The sequence below is a fragment of the Pseudorca crassidens genome, chromosome 8 (genome assembly GCF_039906515.1).
Source record: "Pseudorca crassidens isolate mPseCra1 chromosome 8, mPseCra1.hap1, whole genome shotgun sequence".
NCBI classification, from domain to species: domain Eukaryota; kingdom Metazoa; phylum Chordata; class Mammalia; order Artiodactyla; family Delphinidae; genus Pseudorca; species Pseudorca crassidens.
Genome location: NC_090303.1, coordinates 75,026,584 through 75,053,090, shown reverse-complemented (window position 1 = coordinate 75,053,090; position 26,507 = coordinate 75,026,584). Strand labels below are relative to the sequence as shown.

At 33.8% G+C, this 26,507-nt stretch overlaps 2 protein-coding genes across 2 annotated transcripts in view; one reads left to right on the top strand and one right to left on the bottom strand.

Annotated features, from left to right (window-relative positions):
• ASZ1 (ankyrin repeat, SAM and basic leucine zipper domain containing 1) overlaps positions 1-21,315 on the top strand; it is a 79,667-nt gene extending 58,352 nt beyond the window's left edge. The window contains exons 5-13 of the mRNA XM_067746816.1: positions 2,990-3,101; positions 3,648-3,782; positions 5,525-5,643; positions 7,073-7,148; positions 8,111-8,167; positions 10,310-10,419; positions 16,442-16,547; positions 17,371-17,484; positions 21,163-21,315. Coding sequence (XP_067602917.1) covers positions 2,990-3,101; positions 3,648-3,782; positions 5,525-5,643; positions 7,073-7,148; positions 8,111-8,167; positions 10,310-10,419; positions 16,442-16,547; positions 17,371-17,484; positions 21,163-21,315 — 982 coding nt within the window. The remainder of the gene's footprint in view (positions 1-2,989; positions 3,102-3,647; positions 3,783-5,524; positions 5,644-7,072; positions 7,149-8,110; positions 8,168-10,309; positions 10,420-16,441; positions 16,548-17,370; positions 17,485-21,162) is intronic.
• Positions 1-26,507, bottom strand: part of CFTR (CF transmembrane conductance regulator) — a 367,232-nt gene that overhangs the window by 296,487 nt on the left and 44,238 nt on the right. The gene's annotated exons all lie outside the window — the stretch shown is intronic.

Below are 26,507 nucleotides of genomic sequence, written 5' to 3'. Positions count from 1 at the left end.
TTAGAAATGTTTAGCCTTCCAAGACTGAACCAGGAAGAAACAGAAAATATGAACAGACCAATCACAAGTAATGAAATTGAAACTGTGATTAAAAATCTTCCAACAAACAAAAGTCCAGGACCAGATGGCTTCACAGGTGAATTCTACCAGACCTTTAGAGAAGAGCTAACACCCATGCTTCTCAAACTCTTACAAAAAACTGTGGAGGAAGGAAAACTCCCAAACTCATTCTATGAGGCCACCATCACCCCGATACCAAAACCAGACAAAGATACTACAAAAAAAGGAAATTACAGACCAATATCACTGATGAATATAGACAAAAATCCTCAACAAAATACTAGCAAACAGAATCCAACTACACATCAAAAGGATCATACACCATGATCAAGTGGGATTTTTCCCAGGGATGCAAGGATTCTTCAGTATAGCAAACCAATCAATGTGAAACACCATGTTAACAAACTGAAGAATAAAAACTATGTGATCATCTCAATAGATGCAGAAAAAGCTTCTGACAAAATTCAACACCCATTTATGATAAAAACTCGCCAGAAAGTGGGCATAGAGGGAACCTACCTCAACATAATAAAGGCCATATATGACAAACCCACAGCAAACATCATTCTCAATGGTGAATAACTGAAAGCATTTCCTCTAAAATCAGGAACGAGACAAGGATGGCCACTCTCAACACTATTATTCAACATAGTTTTGGAAGTCCTAGCCACGGCAGTCAGAGAAGAAAAAGAAATAAAAGGAATCCAAATTGGAAAAGAAGAAGTAAAACTGTCATTGTTTGTAGATAACATGATACTATACATAGAGAATCCTAAAGATGCCACTAGAAAACTACTGGAGCTAAAGAATGCATTTGGTAAAGTTGCAGGATACAAAATTAATGCACAGAAATCTCTTGCATTCCTATACACTAATGATGAAAACCTGAAAGAGAAATTAAGGAAACACTCCCATTTACCATTGCAACAAAAAGAATAAAATACCTAGGAATAAACCTGTCTATGGAGACAAAAGACCTGTATGCAGAAAACTATAAGACACTGATGAAATAAATTAAATATGATACCAACAGATGGAGACATATACCATGTTCTTGGATTGGAAGAACCAATATTGTGAAAATGACTATACTACCCAAAGCAATCTACAGATTCAATGCAATCCCTATCAAATTACCAATGGTGTTTTTTACGGAACTAGAACAAAAAATCTTAAATTTTTTATGGAGACACAAAAGACCCCAAATAGCCAAAGCAGTCTTGAGTGTAAAGAAGGGAGCTGGAGGAATCAGACTCCCTAACCTCAGAATATACTACAAAGCTACAGTAATCAAGACAGTATGGTACTGGCACAAAACCAAAACATAGATCAATGGAACAAGATAGAAAGCCCAGAGATAAACCCATGCACCTATAGTCAACTAATCTATGACAAAGGAGGCAAGGATATACAATAGAGAAAAGACAGCTCTTCAATAAGTGGTGCTGGGAAAACTGGACAGCTACATGTAAATGAATGAAATTAGAACTTTCCCTAACACCATACACAAAAATAAACTCAAAATGGATTAGAGACCTAAATGTAAGACCGCACACTATTAAACTCTTAGAGGAAAACATAGGAACAACACTCCTTGACATAAATCACAGCAAGATCTTTTTTGATCCACCTCCTAGAGTAATGGAAATAAAAACAAAAATAAACAAGTGGGATCTAATGAAACTTCAAAGCTTTTTCACAGCAAAGGAAACCATAAACAAGATGAAAAGACAACCCTCAGAATGGGAGAAAATATTTGCAAACGTATCAACGGACAAAGGATTAAGCTCCAAAATATATAAACAGCTCATGCAGCTCAATATTAAAAAAACAAACCACCCAATCCAAAAATGGGCAGAAGACCTAAATAGACATTTCTCCAAAGAAGACATACAGATGGCCAAGAAGCACATGAAAAGCTGCTCAACATCACTAATTATTAGAGAAATGCAAATGAAAACTACAATGAGGTATCACCTCCCACCAGTTAGAATGGGCATCATCAGAAAATCTACAAACAGCAAACGCTGGAGAGGGTGTAGAGAAAAGGGAACCCTCTTGCACTCTTGGTGGGAATGTAAATTGATTCAGCCACTATGGAGAACAGTATGGAGGTTCCTTAAAAAACTAAAAATTGAACTACCATTTGATCCAGCAATCCCACTACTGGGCATATACCCAGAGAAAAAAACATAATTTCAAAAGACACATGCACCCCAATGTTCATTGCAGCACTGTTTACAATAGCCAGGTCATGGAAGCAGCCTAAATGCCCATCAACAGACGAATGGATAAAGAAGAAGTGGTACATATATACAATGGAATATTACTGAGCCATAAAAAGTAATGAAATTGGGTCATTTGTTGAGACGCAGATGGATCTAGTGACTGTCATACAGAGTGAAGTAAGTCAGAAAGAGAAAAACAAATATCATATATTAACGCATATATGTGGAACCTAGAAAAATGGTACAGATGAACCAGTTTGCAGAGCAGAAATTGAGACACAGATGTAGAGAACAAACGTATGGACACTAAGGGGGGAAAGAGGCGGGGGGGGTTGGTGGTGGTGGTGGAATGAATTGGGCGATTGGGATTGACATGTATACACTGATGTGTATAAAATAGATGACTAATAAGAAGAATCTGCTGTATAAAAAAATAAAATAAAATTCAAGAATTTAAAAAAAACCCACATTTCTTCACTAGAGGGTGCTGTGTAAGCATTCAATACTTTTAAGAGTGTAATCTCCCTTATATTTATTTATTTGCTGGAAAATTGGATTTTCGGATCCCCTGATTTCTGAAAAGCTTTCATGTTTCTTTACTTTCAAAACAACACTGATGGTATTATGTATGGTAAATTTCATGGCTTTGAAGAACTGTTAAGGGCAGCATTGACACAGTTTCTTTTTTTCCTCCTCTGTAGGAGACTTATGACTCCCATCATGTATGCTGCACGGAATGGTCACCCTCAGGTTGTTGCTCTCCTTGTTGCTCATGGAGCAGAAGTTAATACCCGGGATGAGAATGGCTATACTGTGAGAACCGATTGTACAGTGTTCCTTTTTATCTCTAGGATGTTAATATCTTATTATCAGTAGTCCACAAGGGAGGTTTTTTAAGAAGTAAAAATCATAGAAGGGCTGGGATGTAATTGCTGTTCAGTGAAGAAAAGCAACAGCTTAAATGGGAAAAAAGAAATTATCTGTTTCTCTTGGTCCTCACCCTTGACACAAGAAACTGTAACACACTACAATGCCTGGATTCTGGAATACAAATGGAATTCTTTTTTATAGAAAACAGTTCTGTGATTGGCAGATAAATCGTTTTATTCTATAACATCACTTGTCTGTGTAAAACATTATTTGGTCTTACAAAATCAGTGAACACTGGCAGTCTGCTTTGCAATTACAACTTTGGAAATAGGTTTACATTTTATTGTGAAATGATGAGATTGCATCATTCCATTAATTAACCATGTTCACTTTTTTATTGTGCCATAAATACTGTTGAAAAGTTTTCCCCTCTGTGTCATATACACTCCCTCTCTTTAAACAGTCTTCTTTTTTTCCCCCTACTTACAGGCTTTAACATGGGCAGCACATCAGGGTCATAAAAATGTAGTTTTGAAGTTGCTTGAACTTGGAGCTAATAAAATGATACAAACCAAAGATGGAAAGACACCAAGTGAGATTGCAAAAAGAAATAAACATCTAGAGGTATCCTGTTATTAAACTAATTTTTCTTAGCCTATATTATTGTTTGTAAAACTTTTGTTTTGTTAGAACTTACTACTAAAATAATAGTATATCTGGCTATTATTAAATGTTTCAATGTGTAATTTTCTTCCAGCCAGGTAATGAAAACTTTATATTACTAGAGTATTTATCTTTCACTAAATAAGAGGAATTTGTAATGTGGTAATTTAAAAACTATATAAAGGGATAATAAAGTCTTATCTAGCCCTAGAAATAAAATTGTAATAGACTTTAAATGTTTATTTAAACATTTCCAACTGGTTCAGATTTTCAAAAATTAGTGTATTGACAGTTAGTAAAATTTCAAAATTTGCACATGTAATTAAACTATTGTTTTAAAATTTTAATTAATACATATTAAACAATTTAAAAATTAAATCCTTTAAGCTACATTTACCTCTGTACATTTGACAAGGTATGTAATAAATTGATAACATGCTTGGGTATATGATTTACAATCATTCAGATCTTAAAGTCAGTAATAAATATTTGCCATACATTAAATTATTGATGTAAACTTTTGGTCTGAATATTAAAGCCTTCAGCCAAAGGTGTGTAATTTCTAAGCAAGGATCAAATATAGTACAACTGTAAATCTAAGTTATATAGTTCAAGATCTTCTAAAACTGAGTTTCTGAATTTGAAAACTTGTAACATTCCAAAGTTTCCATCATATAATACTCAGACCATGCCAGTTTTGTTGCATGTAAAATAACTTCCTCTATTTTTTTATTATTATTTTTTTTTGCGGTACGCGGGCCTCTCACTGTGTAGCCTCTCCCGTTGCAGAGCACAGGCTCCGGACACGCAGGCTCAGCGGCCATGGCTCATGGGCCCAGCCGCTCCGCGGCATGTGGGATCCTCCCGGACCGGGGCACAAACCCGTGTCCCCTGCATCGGCAGGCGGACTCTCAACCACTGCGCCACCAGGGAAGCCCCACTTTCTCTATTTTTAAGCAGCCTATAAACATGCCTATCATTTTATAACTCAGATCTACATTTCCAAAATTATTCTAGTGTAAATGCTAATCACTGAAGCCCTGTGAAACTTTAAAAAGAAATTAACAGTTTTTCTACTAAGCTTTGGAAATTTGAAAACTTTTAATTAATATACTGCATCATTAAATTTAGGGTAGATGACAGTGAATTTGACATACTAAGAAATTTATGAACATCAAAGATTATTTTGAGTCATAAAGTGTTTCTTGAAGTGAGATTTGGTTTTGTATCTTGGCTGATTATATGACTTAAACTTGGCTTGCTAAAAAGTTAGAACTAAGAAGTTTGAAAACTAAGAAATTTCACATCTCTTTAAGGTGTACAGTTGAGATTTGTTTACCTTAGTCGTGCTTCTTACTCTCTCTCTATTTAAAAATGTATTTAGGGCTTCCCTGGTGCCGCAGTGGTTGAGAGTCCGCCTGCCGATGCAGGGGACACAGGTTCGTGCCCCGGTCTGGGAAGATCCCAAATACCGCGGAGCGGCTGGGCCCGTGAGCCATGGCCGCTGAGCCTGTGCTCCGCAACGGGAGAGGCCACAACAGTGAGAGGCCTGCATACCGCAAAAGAAAAAAAAAAATGTATTTAAAATATTTAGTCTTTCTGATTCACTTACCAAAATGGAAGTTTTAGTTTTGTTTTATATCTTGTTGAAAATATTATATTAATTACTATCTTGCTTTAATTTTTACTGTAACTTTTTTCAGATCTTCAACTTTCTTTCCTTGACTTTAAATCCTTGGGGAGGAAAGCTTCAACAGCTAACTAAAGAAGAGACTATTTGTAAACTATTGAGAACAGATTCTGATAAAGATCACATATTTAGGTAACATAGCATGTTTCTGTTCAACACAATACCTATAAATGAGTAAAAATTGTGCATGTTTTTTATTACTTATAGTAAATGTGATGACTTATTTAAAATATATATTTTAAACTTTTACAAGCATTTAAAAATATTACTTAGAAATGTCTGAATTTAAGTGCTTTGTTCTCCAGAATTTTAGAAAAATTTGATATACATGTACTAACAGTAATGAGAATAATTTTTTACTTTAAATAAAATATCAACAATACAGTTTTTTTCTAAAAGGTTCTAAGATTATATTTTTGTTAGTGTTCAAACTAGATTGCATCTTGCTCTCTAATTCTTTATAGCAGATTTCTGATTTTATAAGCTAAAAATAAAAATACGTTTTTTCCCCTGAACACAGTTGTTCAGTACATGGCCACAGCATTATCCTCTACTTACCTACATTTAAAATAGTTAGTAAATTTTTACTTCCTACAATTAAAGAGATTTTCATGTACAGACCACTCACAAGGAATACAGCTGACCCTTGAACAATTCCGGGGGTTAGGGGCGCTGACCCTGCCCTTGGAAAATCTGTATCCAAGGTTCCTCCATCTCTGCAGTTCCACATCTGTGGATTCAACTAACCACGATTGTGTAGTACTATAGTATTTACTATTGAAAAAACTCCATGTGTAAGTGGGTCTGCACAGTTCAAACTGTGTTGTTCAGGGGTCAATTGTATAAATATTGGCAAATATTTTCCTTCTTAGGAAAAATGAGCTTCATTTTACTATCACCATTTTCTCTGTTTACTTAAATCTTCACCCAGGAAACCTTTCTTATTCCTTTGTATAACATAGGTCTAGTGGGTAAATTTGCAAATATAGGCATACCTCAGAGATATTGGGGTTCAGTTCCAGACCACCACAATAAAGCAAATATCACAATAAAGTGAGTTACGCAAATTTAAAAGTTATGTTTACACCATACTGTAGTCTATTAAGTGTGCGATAGCATTCTGTCTACAAAAACAATGTACATATATTAATTAAAAAATACTTTATTGCTAAAAAATGGTAACCATCATCTGAGCCTTCAGCAAGTTATAATAGCAACATCAAGAATCACCATAACAAATATAATAATGAAAAAGTTTGAAATATTTCAAGAATTACCGAAGTGTGACACAGATACACAAAGTGAGCAGATACCGTTGGAGAAATGACACCAGTAGACTTAGTTGACATAGGGTTGTCACAAACCTTCAATTTGTAAAAAACAATGTCTGCAGATAAAGCAATAAAGCAAAGCACAGTAAAACGACATATGCCTGTATATTCTATATAGACTCATGCTTACTCATTCTTATTCTCATTCTCTCTCTGCATCATAAATATATATTTATTATTTGTGCACTGATAGTCTGTTCTGAAATTGACATTGCTATAAATATGTATAGTTCATATACAGCATTTGGAGATCTGGAAATATTTTTACATGGTCTTGGACTTGAACATATGACAGATTTACTGAAGGTAAGATTTTGTTTAAGCTATGGTGAGTTATGTATGCATGTTTATTTGTTGGTTAACATAACATTAAATATTAATTCATAAGCATGCTTATGAAGGGGTGACAGATGTACTTTTCTCCATAACTTGTACTGTTGATACATCCCATTTTAAAATTACAAGCATTGTGAAAATTTATTATTATAGAAATTTACATAAATTAGAATCTGGCTTTTACCCACTGCCCAAAGCATCACAGAACTCCTTGTACATCTAAGCCCTTAGTCTGTTTTTGCAGTTGCTGATCTTTGTGCATAGAATATTAGAAGCATGATTTTAAACCAAACAAACCAGGTATCAGATTCTTGCTCTAATGATTATTAACTGAAATATGTTACTTAAATCTCCTTTTTTTTCATAAGGATGGTAATACCTAGTGTAGGATTGTCATAAATATTAAATTAGATCATATGTGAAGCACTGTTGTAGGTATTTTAGGCATGCATTATGGGATTTGAGCAGATGACAGTTATCAGCCATTTAGCTGATACTGCAGCAGTAAAGCACTATTTAAGACAGGCTCTCCTTAAGAATATGCACATTCATTTAGGCAGTTTAGAATTGGGTTTCATTATACAATCGTGAAACTTCCTAATTGAGAAATATTCAGTAAAACCAAATTTTATTAATATTATACAATTATAAATTTTAAAAATTCATAAAACAATTTGTCAAATTTTATAGAGCTGTTTTCTTTTTATGTAAGCAAATATAAGTTGTAATACTTTTTTCTGAATCTGGGAAACTAGTTATGTTTATATTTTTTTTAGTAATTATACATATTATTATACTCATTACTATCTACCCAGTAGTTGAAAGTTTTTAGGCGGGTAGCATATAACTGACTAACTTATATGTACAGTTGCCTACTTCCCCTTCTACTTTTTCATTTATATAGAAAGGTGGCATTTTTTTCTTTTCTACAGGAAAGGGATATAACTTTAAGACATCTTTTGACCATGACGAAAGATGAGTTTACAAAGGTTAGTATCAATTTCAAAAACTCCAGACATTATCTTTCATATTTTTAATAGTTTGAATCCTTTTATTTTCTATTTAAAAAATCCTACAGCTATAGACTGTGAGTGATCTTTTGCTAGGTTCCTCCTTAGATATGATTATGGATAACCATATCTAAAATCTTCCTTTCCAATATTAAGTTGCCTTAGGAATATTTAAAGACTTACTTAAAAGCTTTTGCACAGCAAAGGAAACCGTAAACAAGATGAAAAGACAACCCTCAGAATGGGAGAAAATATTTGCAAATGAAGCAGCTGACCAAGGATTAATCTCCAAAATTTACAAGCAGCTCATGCAGCTCAATATGAAAAAAACAAACAAACCAATCCAAAAATGGGCAGAAGACCTAAATAGACATTTCTCCAAAGAAGATATACAGAGTGGCAACAAACACATGAAAGAATGCTCAGCATCACTAATCATTAGAGAAATGCAAATCAAAACTACAATGACATATCAGCTCACACCAGTCAGAGTGGCCATCATCAAAAAATCTATAAACAATAAATGCTGGAGAGGGTGTGGAGAAAAGGGAACCCTCTTGCACTGTTGGTGGGAATGTAAATTGATATAGCCACTATGGAGAACAGTATGGAGGTTCCTTAAAAAACTACAAATAGAACTACCATACGACCCAACAATCCCACTACTGGGCATATACCCTGAGAAAACCATAATTCAAAAAGAGTCATGTACCAAAATGTTCATTGCAGCTCTATCTACAATAGCCAGGACATGGAAGCAACCTAAGTGTCCATCAACAGATGAATGGATAAAGAAGATGTGGCACATATATACAATGGAATATTACTCAGCCATAAGAGAAACGAAATTGAGTTATTTGTAGTGAGGTGGATGGACCTAGAGTCTGTCATACAGAGTGAAGTAAGTCAGAAAGAGAAAAACAAATACCATATGCTAACACATATATATGGAATCTAAAAAGAAAAATGGTTATGAAGAACCTAGGGGCAGGATGGGAATAAAGACACAGACCTACTAGAGAATGGACTTGAGGACATGGGGAGGGGGAAGGGTAAGCTGGACAAAGTGAGAGAGTGGCATGGACATACATACACTACCAGATGTAAAATAGATAGCTAGTGGGAAGCAGCCACATAGCACAAGGAGATCAGCTCAGTGCTTTGTGACCACCTAGAGGGTTGGGATAGGGAGGGTGGGAGGGAGGGAGACCCAAGAGGGAAGAGATATGGGGACATATGTATATGTACAACTGATTCACTTTGTTATAAAGCAGAAACTAACACACCATTGTAAAGCAATTATACTCCAATAAAGATGTTAAAAAAAAGAATAAAGACTTAGAGTTGTTTTTTTTCATTCAGATTAGTTATGACATCTCAACTAAAACTGGTGGTTTATTTCTAAACATGAAATAGATCTGTAAAACAGTATAAAACAGGTTACTTAGAAATAAGATGTGGTTTTTTGTACATGTGGGTATAAACGTGTTCTTCAAATACTGCCTTTTGCTAGTTTCTCAAAATGACCAAGACTTATTATTTTGCTAATGAGTAGTATTAAGTAACAATTTGAAAATAGCTGTGGGAAATATCAGAGATACTTTAATAGGTAGGATACATAAAAAGGAATGATCTTCCTGTATGAGCACATTGGAAACTTGAAATCTTTACCATCACTGAAAATCAAACCATACTACTACTTAGCTAAATCCAGGATAGAAAATTTAGTTAATTCTAAAGGTAGAACATAGACAAAAAGAAGACTTAATTCTCAGTTAATCAGTGATAACATTTTAAATAATATTTTGAAGGAAAAATTGTTTTACTCTGGTTTTCTGGAAACATTATATATTAAAATCTAGTAATTTGTTTTTAGAATCCATCACAATTGTTATATAATGCAAAAAATTGACTATAGTCACTATATATCTAAATATTTTAGTGATGTAACCTAGTCAGTCCAGTTACAAGCAAACTTGTATATTTTTCAGTATGGTTTTATTCCAATATGTATCTATTTTTTTCAAGATGTTAATTAATCAAGTAGAAAACTTCTTCAGTAATTTTGTATATTGTTCGAGTATGACTACCTTATTGTACTTTAAAATCATTTCTACTTAGAATGGAATTACCAGTAGAGATCAGCAGAAAATTATGGCTGCTCTTAAAGAACTAGAGGTAGAAGAGATAAAATTTGGAGAATTACCTGAAGTGGCAAAGTTGGAAATCAGGTAAAATTAACCTACTGGTTTACATTAATACTGTTTAGAACCAACTTTCTTTTTTAATTGAATTTTGATAATGTCCAGGTTATTTTACTTAATACCATCATTTTGGCAGGGATATGGATAGTTCATTTTGCGATATATTGTGTTCTGAAGTAGAAATTACTTTATAAAGTCAGTTTTTACCAAGAAGCAAAACTAATGCATCTTCTTAACTTACATAGAAATATTTTTGTTGTATTTTTCCATTGCATTTTGTTAAATGAGTTAATTAAAAGATCCCATGCTTTTCATAGTGTAGCTCTTACTCTCTTTAAATCATATAAATGTCAGATTGAAGATTCAGAGGGTAATATTTTTGCTTAGGGCAATAAGAAAGCATTTCTCATGTACTCAGCTCTATTTTCAGCCTTATTCTTTATGAAATTATGTTATCAATATATAAAGTTCATTTCAATATTATAAACTTGTCAAACACTGATTAGTAGCAATATTAGTAATCTAAAATTTATTTTGAAAATAATGGTATTTGATTTTTTAAACATATTGTGGAACAGTAAATGATTTTTTTAACTTTTTATTTGAAATAATTTTAGATTCACAAGAAATTGCAGAGACGTACAGAAAGGTTCTATGTACCCTTCACCCAGTGTCACCCAGTATACCCAGTTATCTTGCATAACTATAGTACAATATCAAAACCAGAAACTGACATTTTTCTGGTTTGTATTTGTATTTCATTAGTTATACACGTGCTCATTTGTGTGTGTGTGTGTGCGTGTGTGTATAGCTCTATGCAATTTTGTCATGTGTGTAGCTTCTCATAACCACTGCCACAATCAATATACTCAACATACCATCACCACAATGCTACCACATACTACCCCTTCATAGCTCCCACCACCCCTCCCCCATCCCTAAAACTAGCAATCGATAATTTGTTATCCATCTTTAAAATGATGTTATTTCATGAATGTTACATAAATGCAATCATACAGTATGTATCCATTTTTGATTGGCTTTATTCAGTCAGCCCAATTTCCTTGAAGTTCATCCAAGTCTATAAAATATAATACTTACAAGTGCAGTAGTATAGTGTAGCCTGCCTAACACTAACATTGCAACTATGAGAAACATTAATTAAACATAGGAATAATAAGTTTCCACACCATTTTAAAATTTAGATAAGTCTTCTAGGGGATAATTTAGATGATCCAGATTTCTTTAAAAATGTTATTGCAAAATTATTTCCCTTTCTCTAACTGTATCTCCTTTTAACAAGATGATCTATATTCAAAATAATGCCTCATCATTGTTTCAAAATAACATTGCATCTCTTAAATATCTAAGTACATTGTAAAGGATTTCAGTTGTGAGGACTTAAATCAGCAAACTTTGAATCTCTTTGTTCATTTTCTTTACTTTCTAATTTATTGCTTCTATGAAGGAATATTCTGAGTTCTACATGACTGAATTGCAAATTAAATTTTTTAATATAACTTATTTGTATGATGTCAGAGTTACCTCTATGAATTTTCATTGTTGAGATTTAATAGACTTAAAGAATGTACAGAATCCTGAATGGTTCACTTATTAAAACTGCTGAATTTTTTAAAAAATAAAACTGGCGGACATATATTTCAGGAATTTGACCTTGTTATTAAATCACAGACTTTGTTTACATGCTGTTATGGAAAAGGTTTTACTTCCATTTGTTCAAAGTCATTCTTTAAGGAAGAAATTAGTCATTAAGTCATAAGAAAACTAACAGCAGGAAAAGTTGAACTGATTGATTATAATCTTCTGGTAATGTGACTTCAACAATTTAGCTACTGATTTATTTTAAGATACTTTTCTTCTATGTGTTCAGTTTTATAAAATAGTCTGTTACAGGAACACACATGCACAGTACATTTACTTTTTTCTGCAGTTGGCCTTAGTATGTTTTCAGAATTAGAGAATGCAATCTAAAAATACTAATAACCATTTCATTACTACTTTGAGATATTTTGAACACAAATATTTTCACCCATGTCTTGACATTTTCAGCAGTTTCTGCCCAGACCTTTTTTCTGAGCCTTTTTGATACTTACTTAAATGTATCAAAAGCATCTCAAAATTATGTCTACTTAGGAAATGATTTCTCCTCCAAAAAAAATTTGTATAGATGCAAATTTTCACACAAAAAATACATTGTTCACATCTATTATAAATATTCATCCAATATAAACTTGGAAACTCTAAATATTTAAGGTGAATGGTTGGATTATATTACATCAGTATAATTATTTTATTCTGTTGTTTAAATTATTTTGAGATTTAATGTCATGGAAAAATACTCATAATAATATAAAAGGCAATATAAAACAGAGTGTGAGGTATAATGCCAGTTGTATATATTCATATGAAAAATACTAGAAGAAAATGTGTACTATAAGAAAATATTCTGTAAGAAAATATTACCAGTCATTATCTTTGGGTGATAAAAGTATTGGTAATTTTAGATTTTTCCAGATAGTCTACAGTGAGCACATAGTACTTCTGTTTGGAGTACCTTTATTTAAAGTATAAATTTTATCCTAATACTTAACTTCACATTTTTAAAATATGGCCTGTTGTTTCAGTCAACTTACACTTTGTTGTGCTGCAGTAACAAATAACTTCTGAATCTAAATAACTTACAGAAACAAAGTTTATTTCTTGATCGCCTGTATCATGGATCAGCTGCAGTGAATCTCCTCCTTATTATTCTGAAAACAGGCTGGACAAATAGCCCCACCTCGAACTGTTCAAAAGTTACATAGTCACTTCCAGTCATATTTTATTTGCCAAAGCACGTCATATGGCCAAGCCTCTTGTAATCCTCTGGCAGAGAGAGGCCTGGTAGTATTTGGCTCAGTAGAAGACATGACAATTTGATCAAATAATATAGTCTACCATACGTATGCCATATCTGCTTATTTTGAAATCCTTAAATAAGTACAAAATTATCAGGGCTGCCATGTAAAGGTATGTAGGTTGTACAGCTGTGGGGTGGGGGCTGGGCAGCCAGTCACACAGTGTATGATGAAAGGCACATTTTTGAGTTGTGTTTTTTATAATTTGCCTATCCATATTCAGTGGCCCTGAAAATTATACATCACAAGAAAGGTATATATTTTGCTTTCATCCATTAAGATTATGTAATTTTGTTAATAATAGTATTTGCTTATTTGAACTGAGTTGTTAACTTAGTCTTCCTTGAGGATAAGAGCTTATAAGTTTATATTCCACATATATATGTGTGCTTTGACTATCTAGAATAATATACCTGCTATCATTTTGAATGACAGTTCTCAATGGATCTTAATTTCCTTAAGAATCATTACATAAAAAATATATAGGGCATTAATGAATTACTTATTCAAGTACTTATTTTTTCATTGATAATAAATAAAATTTGAGTAAAGAGCACTAAAATATAAGTTTTAAGTATACCTTATATAAACACTACATGGAAACAGAAAAATTAATACAAGTAATGACTGCTGTTGTTTCGACAGAAAAATATGTTCAAGTTCTGTTCTTTCTTGAGCAAAAAGCAGAAAGAAAATTAATAAAGAAGAATTATATTTATTTGGAAATGTTTTTATAAATACCACTTTTGCTAGATAGAACAAGAGCTTATCTAAATTTTTTTATTTCAATTTGCTTTTATAAAGCAGTCATCAGATACTTTTCATAGTTGGTGACTTGATTATATATATATTATATTTGTAAAGTTTAAAGTCTTTATTTTGTATAAACTGTTTATTTTTCAATCTAATAGCTAAGAGAAAAGATTTCTTTTAAATTAAAATACTATATAAAAGTCGTGTCTTAGAGAAAAGTTTGCTATTAAGTTTCATTAGAGGTTGTCCTTGCTTGCTTTTTATAACCTTTCCTCCTAGAAACAGCATGAAAGAAACTTTGTACAGTGTACAGTCAAAACTTCTACCTATAAGAATTTCATTTTGACTCAGAAGTAGCTTTTAGTCCCATTGTATTAGTTTTTGTGTGAATTTTTATTATAATAGATACTGCTAAATAACTCTCCAGAAAGGTCATCTCACAGATTTGTCAACTCTTGATACTAATGATCTACCTAATTTTTGTCATTCCACTAGAATATAACATCTTATTTTAATCCCATGTTTATTATCCATTTAAAATTTTCTTTTTTCTTTTCCTCTGAGTTACCTATTCTTATCCTTGGTCCCCTTTTCTATTTGGCTGTGTTAGTTTCTTTGTAGCTTTCACAATAAATTGGCTTCTGTCTTTGAAACTAATCTAGTCATCAGTATCTCTTCATTGTCTGAATCATTGGACTAATCCTAATTATTTAACATGCTTGACTTTTTTCCTCCATCTTGAATCTATTCCCTTCAATACCTTTCATAACAGACCTTAACTCCTGATTTTCTTTTTCTCAGGCTACTTTTCCTTTGATAGCTTTTTTCTTCTACCCCTATCAACTCTCCCCTCTTCACAATATGTATCTTTTTTCTTTGTGGTCCCTCCATGACCATTGTTTTGATTTCTACTGGTGACCAAAATTATAGACATTTCTGATACTTCTGTGGTTTGTGCCTATATTCATAATTGCAGGAAAGACCGAAATTCTGTTAGAGGTTAGTGAAAATAAACATGTAGTTTTTCCCCATGTAAGTTCATCAACTCCCCGAATTCTGTGTAGCCTCATGAGGCTGTGGACCCCAGGATAAGTACCTACAAGACTGACATTTCTACTTGCCACCTACATGTCTCATATCATTGCCATCATCATCATTATTAAGTTTGTTTAAATGCTATATATATACTAGACAGAATGCTAGGTGCTTTTCACATGTTACCTCCTTCAGTCCTCCTGACACTCCTTTTACCTCAGTTCTACAGATACGGAAATATTTGGCTGAAGATTAGGTTTGCCCAAGATCATAAAGCTGTGGAAGCTGAATTCAAACTCAGGTCTTCCTGACACTAGAGACTGTGTTCTTAATTATTATGCTATATTGCTTTCTCTTCACCCCACTTCTTTCTCCACCACCCGCCCCCAAATTCACTTCCCTGCTTGGTAGTGCCATCTTCCACTGCAACCAAAGAACTTAGAATAAGCCTAGACCTTTCCTTTTCTTTTACGTGCAATCCATCACCAACTTCTTCAGTTTATTCTCCTAAACATTTCTTAAACTAGTCTCCTAATTATTCTATTTCCACTTTTTGTTTTCCTTTAATCCACACCACTCCCCAAATAAACTTTCTCGTACGAAAATCTGATTTTCTACTTTCCTGTTTAAAATTCTTTAGTAACTGTACATTATCCAAAAGATAATATTCCATTCCTTAGCATGTCACGAAAGTTCCTTAAACAAGTGATCCTGTACAGCCTCCTTTCTTACGACTTTCCCATAATTGTGCTTTTTAGTTATACCTTGGAGACCTACTACCCCTGTTCTTTCGCACCTGCTATTCTCTCCGTCCAGAATCTCTTTTCTTCCTTACCTACCTGACAAACTTATTTTTAAGCTCCAGACTCAGTTCAAGTATGAACTCTATGAAGCATAACTAAATCCCTATTCCCATTATACTAGATTCATTATGTCTGAGTTTTAGATGTCTCAACTATAAACTACTGTTAATAACATCTACCTTACAGGAGATGTTGGGAAGAATTTAAAAAATAATAAATGTAAAATAACTAGTGCAGTGCCTTCACATAATAGACATTCAAATATTGGCACTTTTATGTTCCTTCTTCATATGTCCCTGTGAATAACAATGTTATAATTCTATGTCTGCTTCTCATCCTGAACTTTGAGATCCTCAAGATTGGATGCTTGGTTTTCTTTGTATGCTCAAAGTCTGTTTCAGTTGCTAATACAAAGTAACTATTCTACAAATATTTTTTTAAAGAATCTAATAAATGTTATGACTAGACATTGAATAACTAGCCAAGTAAAATGGAGTAAATTGTTCATATTAGTGATTCCTTTTTATTTCCTCTCTTTAGTGGTGATGAGTTCCTCAACTTTCTTCTGAAATTAAACAAACAGTGTGGCCATTTAATAACAGCTGTACAGAACATTATTACTGAGTTGCCTGTAAATTCTCAGAAGGTATTCTACAAGTTATTAAATGAAGAAAAGTATGAATGCTGGAGAACATTCCAGATAAGTTAATGATAACTCAATAAACTGTAATGATCTGGTAAAACTGTGTCCTCTGTAAAATCACCTAAGATCTAAATAAGTCAATTTATTTAATATTACTTTTTTATACTAATTAATTGAAAAACTTTGTGTTCTAGCCCCCAAGAAAAGGAAAATGAGTCAGACCAAAAGTTAAACTGATCTGTGTATTGAGCTTACCATTTGTTCTTAAAGGGAATTTAATTGTTTAAAATATAAAGTGACAGGAGACCCAAGTGAAAGTTGAAACAAAACAGTGTGTTGAGTGTTATTAAAAACCATTTCAATATAAGGATTTTTTAATGAAGGAAATTTTAAATAGAGAAAGTGTAAGTGACCTGTAAAAGCAAACTTGTTTTGTAAAGTTTTTCATGTGATTTGGCTTTAGCTATTTGCATATAGTGAAAAATATTTAATGCACTTGTTTTCCTATGATTTTTATATAACACTAATATGGGAATCATGTCATTCTTCAAACCTTCATGACTTTATTCACCATAAGTATTTTTATTACTAATATTAGTCTCCATGGTGATATATATATTTAATAAATGCATTCAGGAAACTGATTTGACTATTTATATAAAAATACTGAGTTCTTTTGGTGTCAGGATTTATCCTGAATAAAAAAATGCTTTTCAGTTATGTAATTTAATTTAATATTTGATAATGTTGTATACTTTTTGTGGATATAAAGTTGTGAAAAGTTGCTTTCCATTCTTTAAAATGTAACTTTTGAAAATATTAACAGATAGTACTAGAATGGGCTTCTCCCCGGAATTTTACTTCAGTTTGTGAAGAACTGGTTAGTAATGTTGAAGACTTGAGTGAAGAGGTCTGCAAACTAAAAGACTTAATTCAGAAGGTATTTAAATATTTAAAATTAAAAAGGGGGAAGATTATTTACAGCATAACATGTTAGACAATGAAGCAGTTCTGACGAGCAACTTAAGCTCCCACTAGACAGTTGGAGAAAGGACAGTTTTCAAAGGAAGAAATATACATAGGAAACAAACTTTGTTGGTCATTAATGAAATGCATACTGAAAGAACAGTGATATATCATTTTCATCCTATAAATTAGCAGGGAATGTATTACCCTACCCACTACTGGTTATAGTTCATCAAACATAGTATTTTCATGTGAGACTGATGTCTAAACCACTTTCAAAAACAGTTTGGCAAGATGTGGCAAGGACCATAAAAATATTTGTATCTTTAATAGTACTAGTTTAATGATTCCAAAATTATATGTACGTAAATGTCCTATACGAGAATGATTTAATAAATTATGGTATAACCGTTTCTTATAATGATATGCAGCCAGTTGAAAATATAATGAAAAGAATATATCAACTTGTTAAAGAAGTTCTATTTCTAATTTTTATTTACATATATAAATGTGAATATAAAAAAACTACCAAAGATGAAATGTTATTAGCTCTGTTAATGAGGTAGGGTTGTGGATAAAATATTCCTTCTATTTTCTAGACTTTTTTTTTTGGCTGCATTGGGTCTTCGTTGGGGCACACGGGCTTTCTTTAGTTGCGACAAGCGGGGGCTCCTCTTCGTTCTGGTGCACGGGCGTCTCATTGTGGTGGCTTCTCTTGTTGCGGAGCCCGGGCTCTAGGTGCGCGGGCTTCAATAGTTGTGGCACATGGATTTAGTTGCTCTGCGTCATGTGGGATCTTCCCCAGACCAGGGCTCGAACCTGTGTCCCCTGCATTGGCAGGTGGATTCTTAACCACTGCGCCACCAGGGAAGCCCCTTCTAGACTTTCTATGGTATCTTTTATAATTTAACTTTTTAAAAGAGTATGGGTTTTTGGTTCTTGTTCCTATACTCATATAGAAGTATGTATTTTGGTTTAAGGACAGGTGATTTTTTTCCCCCTTTAAGAAAACTGGCTATAACAAAACCTAAGCTGCTAAAATAGAGAACTCTGTTGAAGGTAGATAATAAAGGGCAACACTTTCACTTGACTAAAGAACTCATTTCTGAGTCTCCACATCTAATAAATATATTTGATATCGATAAAGTTTTTGTGAAATATCTGATGTGAACATTAGATTATGCATTAAATTTTTATAGCATCAACCCATGTCATTTAATATTTTCATTAGTATTTTATCAAAAAAGTTATTTTCCTCAAAATAAACTTTATACATGTTCCAGGCAATTTGTCATTCTAGCTATTAACATGTTCAGTCAAAAGGAGTCTTTTTTAAAAATGAGCAGAAAATTGTGAAGCAAATTCTACAAAATTATAGGGGGATAAAGACATTTAAAATAGGACAAATGAGCAATATATTTCACATTTTTTGTAGATGATAACTCCTTTCCAGAGAAAGGCATCTTAGAAGTTGTATTATCTCTGACATTTATTCATTCAACAAACCTAAGGGTGCCTCCTGTATGTCAGGCAACTGTGCTACACATTAGTTTCCTAATTATTCTCTCTACTTCCACTTTGTGTTCCTTTAATACACAGCACTCCCCAAATGAACTTTCTCATGCAAAACTATGATTTTATACTTTCTGAACTTGCTGACAACACGAAAATTATAGCACCATTCATCTTCACTATATCTATCATCTAGAAGAATTGAAGGGAAATGGTATTGATTTTACTTATTAGCATGGTGTTTTTCATGGGGATGCAAGAGAAATTTGTAAGGATTTGTGTAAAGATACTTCCTGCAAAGCATCAACCTTTAATGTTTAGTGTAAGAAATTCCCTAAGACATCTTTGTCTCAGGATTGGTAATTATTTGTTTTCTCCAAGATGAACTAAAAACATCTGGGGAGGTGGGGTGGAGGATTAAGATGAAATTAGAGAGAGCACCCAGATTTTTCTTAAAGGGATGAAATTAAGAAACACTGCTTTCGGAGTGTAACTTTGACTTGAAAACATGAACAATTCAATCAGGTACCATAATATTTATTTTAATAAAGAGTACCTATAGAGAAAATTTTCAGCTTTCTTTAGCTAAATGGAAGGTTGTTTTTCTTTGGTCTTTTCTACCTTGAATCTATACATTTCTGTGTAAGGACTGGCCTTGAAAACATATTCATTGGTTCATAATAACAGCAGATATAGTTCTCTGGGCAGGAACGTCTTAATTTTGCAGCAAGCCTGTGCATTGGGTTTTCTTTGGATTAGGCTTAAACAAGTAATAATCACCAAGTAAGATTTTATTTAGAGAACTGTGAGGCTTCCAGATTTGGGAGTATGCTATCATGCCTGTTAAGCTTATGATATTTTAGAGTTTACCAATAATAACAGAAGGGATTTTTTAAAAGAAACATATGAGCTATCATAGATAAGTATATGGAGGTAACAAAGAGAGAGGGTGGGAGAGGTCAAGGCCAGACTCTAACACCACATCATTCTCTTTCAAACCAACACACTGACAGGCTCCTGTCAGAAAGGGTCATTCTAAGTAATTGGTTAATAAAAGGAATGACTGTCTCAGGATCCAGTAAATGGAGCATCAGTGTCAAAAAGGAATCTGTTGCTGAATGAAGCCATTTGGAAGTTAGACCAAGAATACAGTATTAATGAGATTGGCATTGAAGTCCATCTTCTACTATAAATTTGAAATTAATTTTGCAGGGTTTTTTAATTAAATATTTACACTGTAGATTTGAGAAGTAGTTATTTTTGCTAATGTTGAACGTATGTCACCACTCCAGCACAGGATGTTTCTAGTAAATATCACTCTGTAAATGTGCCTGATTCTTTTTATCTTTCAAGGATCTTTTGGTTTCTGCTCATTCTCCCTCTTCTGCCTCTCCCCAGCAACTATCTCCTCCCTCTCCCTCCCCCCTCCCCTCTCTCTCTCTCTCTCTCTCTCTCTCTCTCTCTCTCTCTCACACACACACACACACACTCACACACACACACACACACACACACACGAGTTGAGAGGCCTTCTTTAGCAAGAAAGTTCTATGTATAGGAATTTAGAAACTGACTGGGTCATGTACTTTCATTGTTGAGACGTGCAAAAAGAACCACTGAAATTTTTGTTAACATTTGTTCCTGCGAATATATTTAAATAAAGGATTATACTTCTAGTGTTAGCATCGAACCTTCTAGTTTCTGTTGAATTTCATGTACTGTAGGTATGCCATAACAATACCTTTTTTAATAAGGTTCACTTTTTTTGTAAGAAATCAGTTGATATTTAATACAAAGAGAAAAACGACTGTCGTTCCTTATAGGTAGAAATAGAAACTTTAACATTAAAGGAACTTTATCTCCTGACATAAAAACATGTTTTTAAAATGTAATAATCTATAGAAGCATTTATTTTTAATGTAAAACTAATAGTCTACTACAGTGGGATCCTGGTTGAAAGAAAGACTGTCTTTTAAGATTTTGAATCTTTACTTTAAATCTTCCACGGGAATCTTGCATTTAGGCTACATCTAAATCAAGTGATTAACATGGATATTTTGATATTTTTTAAAATCAAAGATATTTTTATTTTCACTGTACTGCACATTAACTTTTTCATTTTTCCCATACTAAACATTAGTTGCAAAATGAACGAGAAGATGATCCAACTCGTATACCGTTAACGGAAGAAGTATCTACATGGAATAGTAGACTTTTGAAGAGGACGGCTATCACCGTATGCGGATTTGGGTTTCTTCTTTTCATTTGCAAGCTAACTTTTCAGAGAAAATAACCCTAATATTTGTTTTGAGTAATTATGTATATCTTATTCACATTACCTAAAAATGTTGCTTTTAACTGTTTGTGGCACAGTATAACTACATTCTTAGCCAACACTCCATAGGAAAAATTATGATAGCTTACTGCAGAATGTTTTTCTTTAGAAAGTGGTTTGTCAGTTTGAGTTGACAATATAATTTGTTATATTTTTATGTTAACTTTGATCAAGCAGTAAATTATAAGTGATTCTTAAGTTTGATCCTATCCTATGACTCTAATAAATAACATTTAAAATAAATAAAAGTTTTATCTAATATTCTTTGACATTTATAAAAGTGTGTTCATTTGTCACAGTGAATCTTACACTATTTGTAAAGTGTTCATAAATTAGGAGCTTTCTTTTAGTTCTTATTTTTCCCTTCCATTATTATGTAATAAGGAATTTCTTATTTAGTTTTTTTAGTTATATATCATTATAAGGAAATTATTAACTTGAGAGTAGTTTAGAGAATGCAAAGTATAAAGATAAAATGTAAAATTTTTGAATTATGTATTAAAACCTAGGGAAAATATTTTAAATGTAGATTTTAAAAAGCAGAAAATTCAGAGAGTAGTGTGGAAAGCCTAAAGCACATTACAATTTTTTATGTAATGTACTTTTGGGAACATATGACATGTACTATGTGTAACATTCTTGAGGATGGTATGAAAGTGAATGGCATTTGGCGTATAATTTCTCATACCAATCTAAAGAAGTAATGCACGATTTCTTTGTGGGGCTTTTTTTTTCAAAATCAAAATAATAATATTCAGATTTTAAAAGTGAGGTTAATAAAAAGGCAGGCCTAATTTAGCAGGCAATATAGTAGTTAAATCTTGCTTGACTTAGTACCGTACTTAGAACAGATGCAGTTGATCTACAACTGGGATAACAGTGCTTTTAGCAGTGCTCTTTTTGACTGTCTCTTTTTAATCTCTCCGATAGGCTGTCTGCCTCATTTGGTATTATACCCAACCCTTAGGCTCCACTAATTACTGGTTGATTGCTCTACTGTTTTGACATGCCCTGGGGCATGAATTGCTCAGCAGTCTCATAGAATTAAATTTGGACAGGGGTAATTTTTGAGGCCAGCTTTTGAGGCTTATTCTGATCAGGGAAGGGTCCTGCTCAGCTGTCTCCTACCCTGGTTCTCTCTGGTGAACTGGCTGGCCTAGTTCACCTTAGAGGAGCTGTTGTCTTCAGGAGTGCCCTTAGGTTTGATTTTCTCCACATTCTCTTTCAAATGAAGTCAGTTCCTTTGCGGAGAACTCTGAAACTCTCTTTCTTACGGACTGCTTCTCCCCCCTGGACAAAATCTCTGAGCCACTCCTCTGAGTGCTGGGTGGGGCAGTAGCCTCTGGTCTTCTGCGTTTGCTTCTTACAGTTCTGCCCTATAAGTGAGCTGGCAAAAGGAAGATCGCGGCCTTAGTGTTCTGGCCTGCCATTCCTGGGGTAGAGTTCTCATCCTGTGAGGCGCAACGGAAGGAGAGAGCCCTCAACCTCTCAGCCACACTCATCAGAATTTAGCTGCTCAAGCTTGGAGTTGGAGAGCATTAGAAAAGCTGGAGGATTGCCCTTCAGATGAGATATGGTAACTCTTATTTGGGAGCTGAGGGGAGAGGGAGCCCCATCTTCTTGGCCACATCCACCCAGAGCTTTTGGAGCTTTTGCTAAACTGAGATGACTTGGGGTTGCCGGGAGGCAGGTGGTAAGGGAGAGATTGGATCAGTGGCTCAGTGTTCTGAGTTTTAGTAGGTTTTCTTGAATAAATGTTTTTTCATTTGTTCTGAGCCCTTAGGACTCTGCGAAGACTTTAAAGTGCCAATAAAAACGTTATACTGGACGTACGTGACACATTTGTTCGTTATTAGAGGAACTAATTCAAAACTATTTGAGCAACGTTCTATTATATTCCTCTACCTGTAAATTCAGATTATCTTATCAATATTCTACACAAAATGAACAAATTTTTATATTGCATAACTTGGAGAGAGAGTAAATAAAATGACATTTTCAGAAGTGTCACCATCTCTGGACTTACCTCTGTAAGGCAGTATTATTCACGTTTCTCTTCCCAACTGATCTTTCATAATTGTTTCCATGAATTTTCTTCCTTCCTGGAATCGTTCTAACACTTTAATCTTCTGTATTTTCTTTCCTTTTGAAGTCCATGTCTGCTGTGATGTGCTCCCTCTTCCCTCTCAACCCCTAACCTTCACTTTTCTGTTGACAGATAAAGCAGAAGGTAGCCCAGGTTCCTAGCCCTGTCACATTATCTTGTACCTTGTCCGAGTCTTGGTTTCCTCATCTGTATAATAGATTCTAAAGACTAAATGAATCAGAACAATGCCTCCTTGTTAATAGGTCCAATTTGGAGTTCTGAAATTAGAACTAAATCTTAGGGGCTTTATGTAAGAGAATCAATGCTTCCTAGACAAAGTGAACCCCTCATAAGTGGTTTTGCTTTTTGAGCTCACATCCAGAGATCTGATATGAGAATTGATCTTAACATTTGGTTGTTGCCAATATTTTATAATATTTTGGGGAAAATTACTAGTAATTACATTTCAATTCATTAAATAATTACTGACTGCTTAGTATGTGTAAAACAATACACCCATACATTACATATTTTATATGAGATCAGAAAACCTAAATATGTTTGCTATTATTAAGAGAGACATTGAGGTTACTGTTGTTTTATGGATGTTTTACAAACCCACTTTGTAAAACTGTTTCATAGGAAAGGGTGTGGTTGAGCGTTTTGTTTTGTTTTGAATTTCCACAGTTGAGAATGTGGTGTGATAGACTTATCTTTCCTTATGGGAGAAGGGCTCAACCTCAATCAATGCCTTCCTGCAAAAAACAGCTACAGAGGGAAAATCGGTGAAGTCCCAGCGTGTGAAATCTTTTAGAAGAGATTTAGACTAGATTTAAAGTAAGTTTCTATTCATTGTGGATTCAAGGTACATTAGTGCTAAACCAATTTTTGGAGTTGCATATGTACAATTTCCCCTGCCCTCAGTGTAAGGTATTAAAATAAGACACCTAGAATCTTCAATAGTAATACTATTAACTATCCAGTTAGTGGTAATATAACAATTAACTGTAGTTAGTGGTAGAACTAAAATAGTGGCAATATTACATTAACCCTGTGGCGAATGAAAATTGGACTTAAAATGTAGAAACGAAAGATTAGAGTTATTACGCAAATTTCTTCAGTTTCTAGATAAAATAGGAATAGCATCATAGAATGAAAGAAAAATTGTGGATTTTGTTTCCTGAAGTATATGCTGTTATGTGGCTCCCAGATCTCCCTTTAGGAGTAAAGAACTTATTCCCACAGCTGCTGGGAATGTAGCTAGCAGAAAGTCCTCTTCAGGAGTTTTCTCTGCTAAAGAAAGATGTATTCCCAAAAGTATGTCCTACTCCCAGGAATGACTAATCAACATAGGGGTTTAAAGGCCCCAATTTCAAAGGCCCTCATCCCAAACCAAGATAACTCTGAAGGACCGTCCCCCTTTCAGAGCTCCCGGTGAGGCTGGCCAAGGCTTTCATTAAGAGTGTATCACAGCCCATCTTCTCCCTCTGTCCAGTGCTGCTGCTTTCCCTTCCCTTGCACAGGTGTTGCTCTCCAGAGCCCTTCCTAATGCATGTCCTGTATGCTAATCTTCACCTCAGCATTCACTTTCCAGGGAACCCAATTTTGTCACTGACCAGCAGAGCCTTGCATAAGTCATGAAATATATGATCATTATTAATAATTATCTTCTCCAGAACTTAAGTTTCCTAATCTGAAAAATAAAGATCATCCTGAACTAGGGTTGTTGTTGGAGTGTTAAATGGAGTAACATACAAGTGGTTGTAGAGTTTTATAACTAATGCAGACTTGTGGCCAAACAGACATGAGTTCCAGTTTCAATTCTGCCTCTTACTAGCCATGCAACTTTTAGAACACTACCAAAGGTCTCCAAGTCTCTGGCTATAAGATGCATGTAACAGTAATAATCAGACTAAAAATACTGCATTAATTCAGCATTTATTCTCATCTATAACAAGAATAACAGTAATAATCAGACTTAAAATCATTGCTTTAATTTGGCATTTACTGTGCCAGTCATTCAGATAATTTTTAAAAACCTATATTTTAATAAATATATTTAATTAAACCTATAAGGTTGTTGTAAAGATTAAGTGAACTAAGGCAATATAGTTTTCTCCAATGTGTGTGTTTATAGCATACATTAATAAACGGAAGCCAGTATAATTTCTACTGTTATAATTGATCATAAAGCATTTATTACACTGACTTGTACCAAAAATCAGATTTTTATAATTGCCAGGACCATATTTTTGTTCGAGAGAAATATTTTTTATCATTTAGTGACATAGAATTAAAAATACTTAAATCATCTAAGCTACCACAGATATATTCACAATCCACAAGACAACAGTTAATAGGCCAAGCAGATAATAAATTATCTGAGAAGACTCCATTTCCCCTCTGCCTTTTTAACAGGTGGTACTATACTCAAAAGCAGAAACCATTTGTCTATAAAACCAAGTTTATTGAACCCTCTTGTGATGATGGTGAGAGCTAGAGTCTGCATCCTTATTGTTCCATAGGTGAGGACTGGTGGTGGTGTGAGGAGTGTGTAATTCAATCCCGGTCAGACTGTCAGCTTGATAATGACACCCAAATACACTTTCACTCCTCAAGCCACAGAGAGGACCTCTTCTCCCTGAAATGTTTTATACACCATGAGGGCTCCAGTCTATCCACCTGAGAGGTACACATTTTCTCAGCTTTTTATTTATTAACTTCGCTTGATTTTTAAAATATTTACCCTTTATGTCTACTTGAAAACGAATAATAAAGACGTGGTAAAATCTGGGCTAACTGAATTGATAAGTAACATTAAATGATTCCATTTTAAGCACAGATATGGGGCTACTACCAAACACCTGAAAGCCATAAGATGGAGCCCCACACTAAGAACGGTGCAAGAACCCTCCTTGTATAGATCCTGGAGCAGGTGCACCAGCTCTGGATGTGAGAAAAAGAAACCCATCTTTTATTAAACCACTGTGTGGATTTTCTGTTAAAGGTGCCAAAGGTATTCCCAAATAATACAGAGTCATGCCTGTGTTGCCTCATTCTGCAA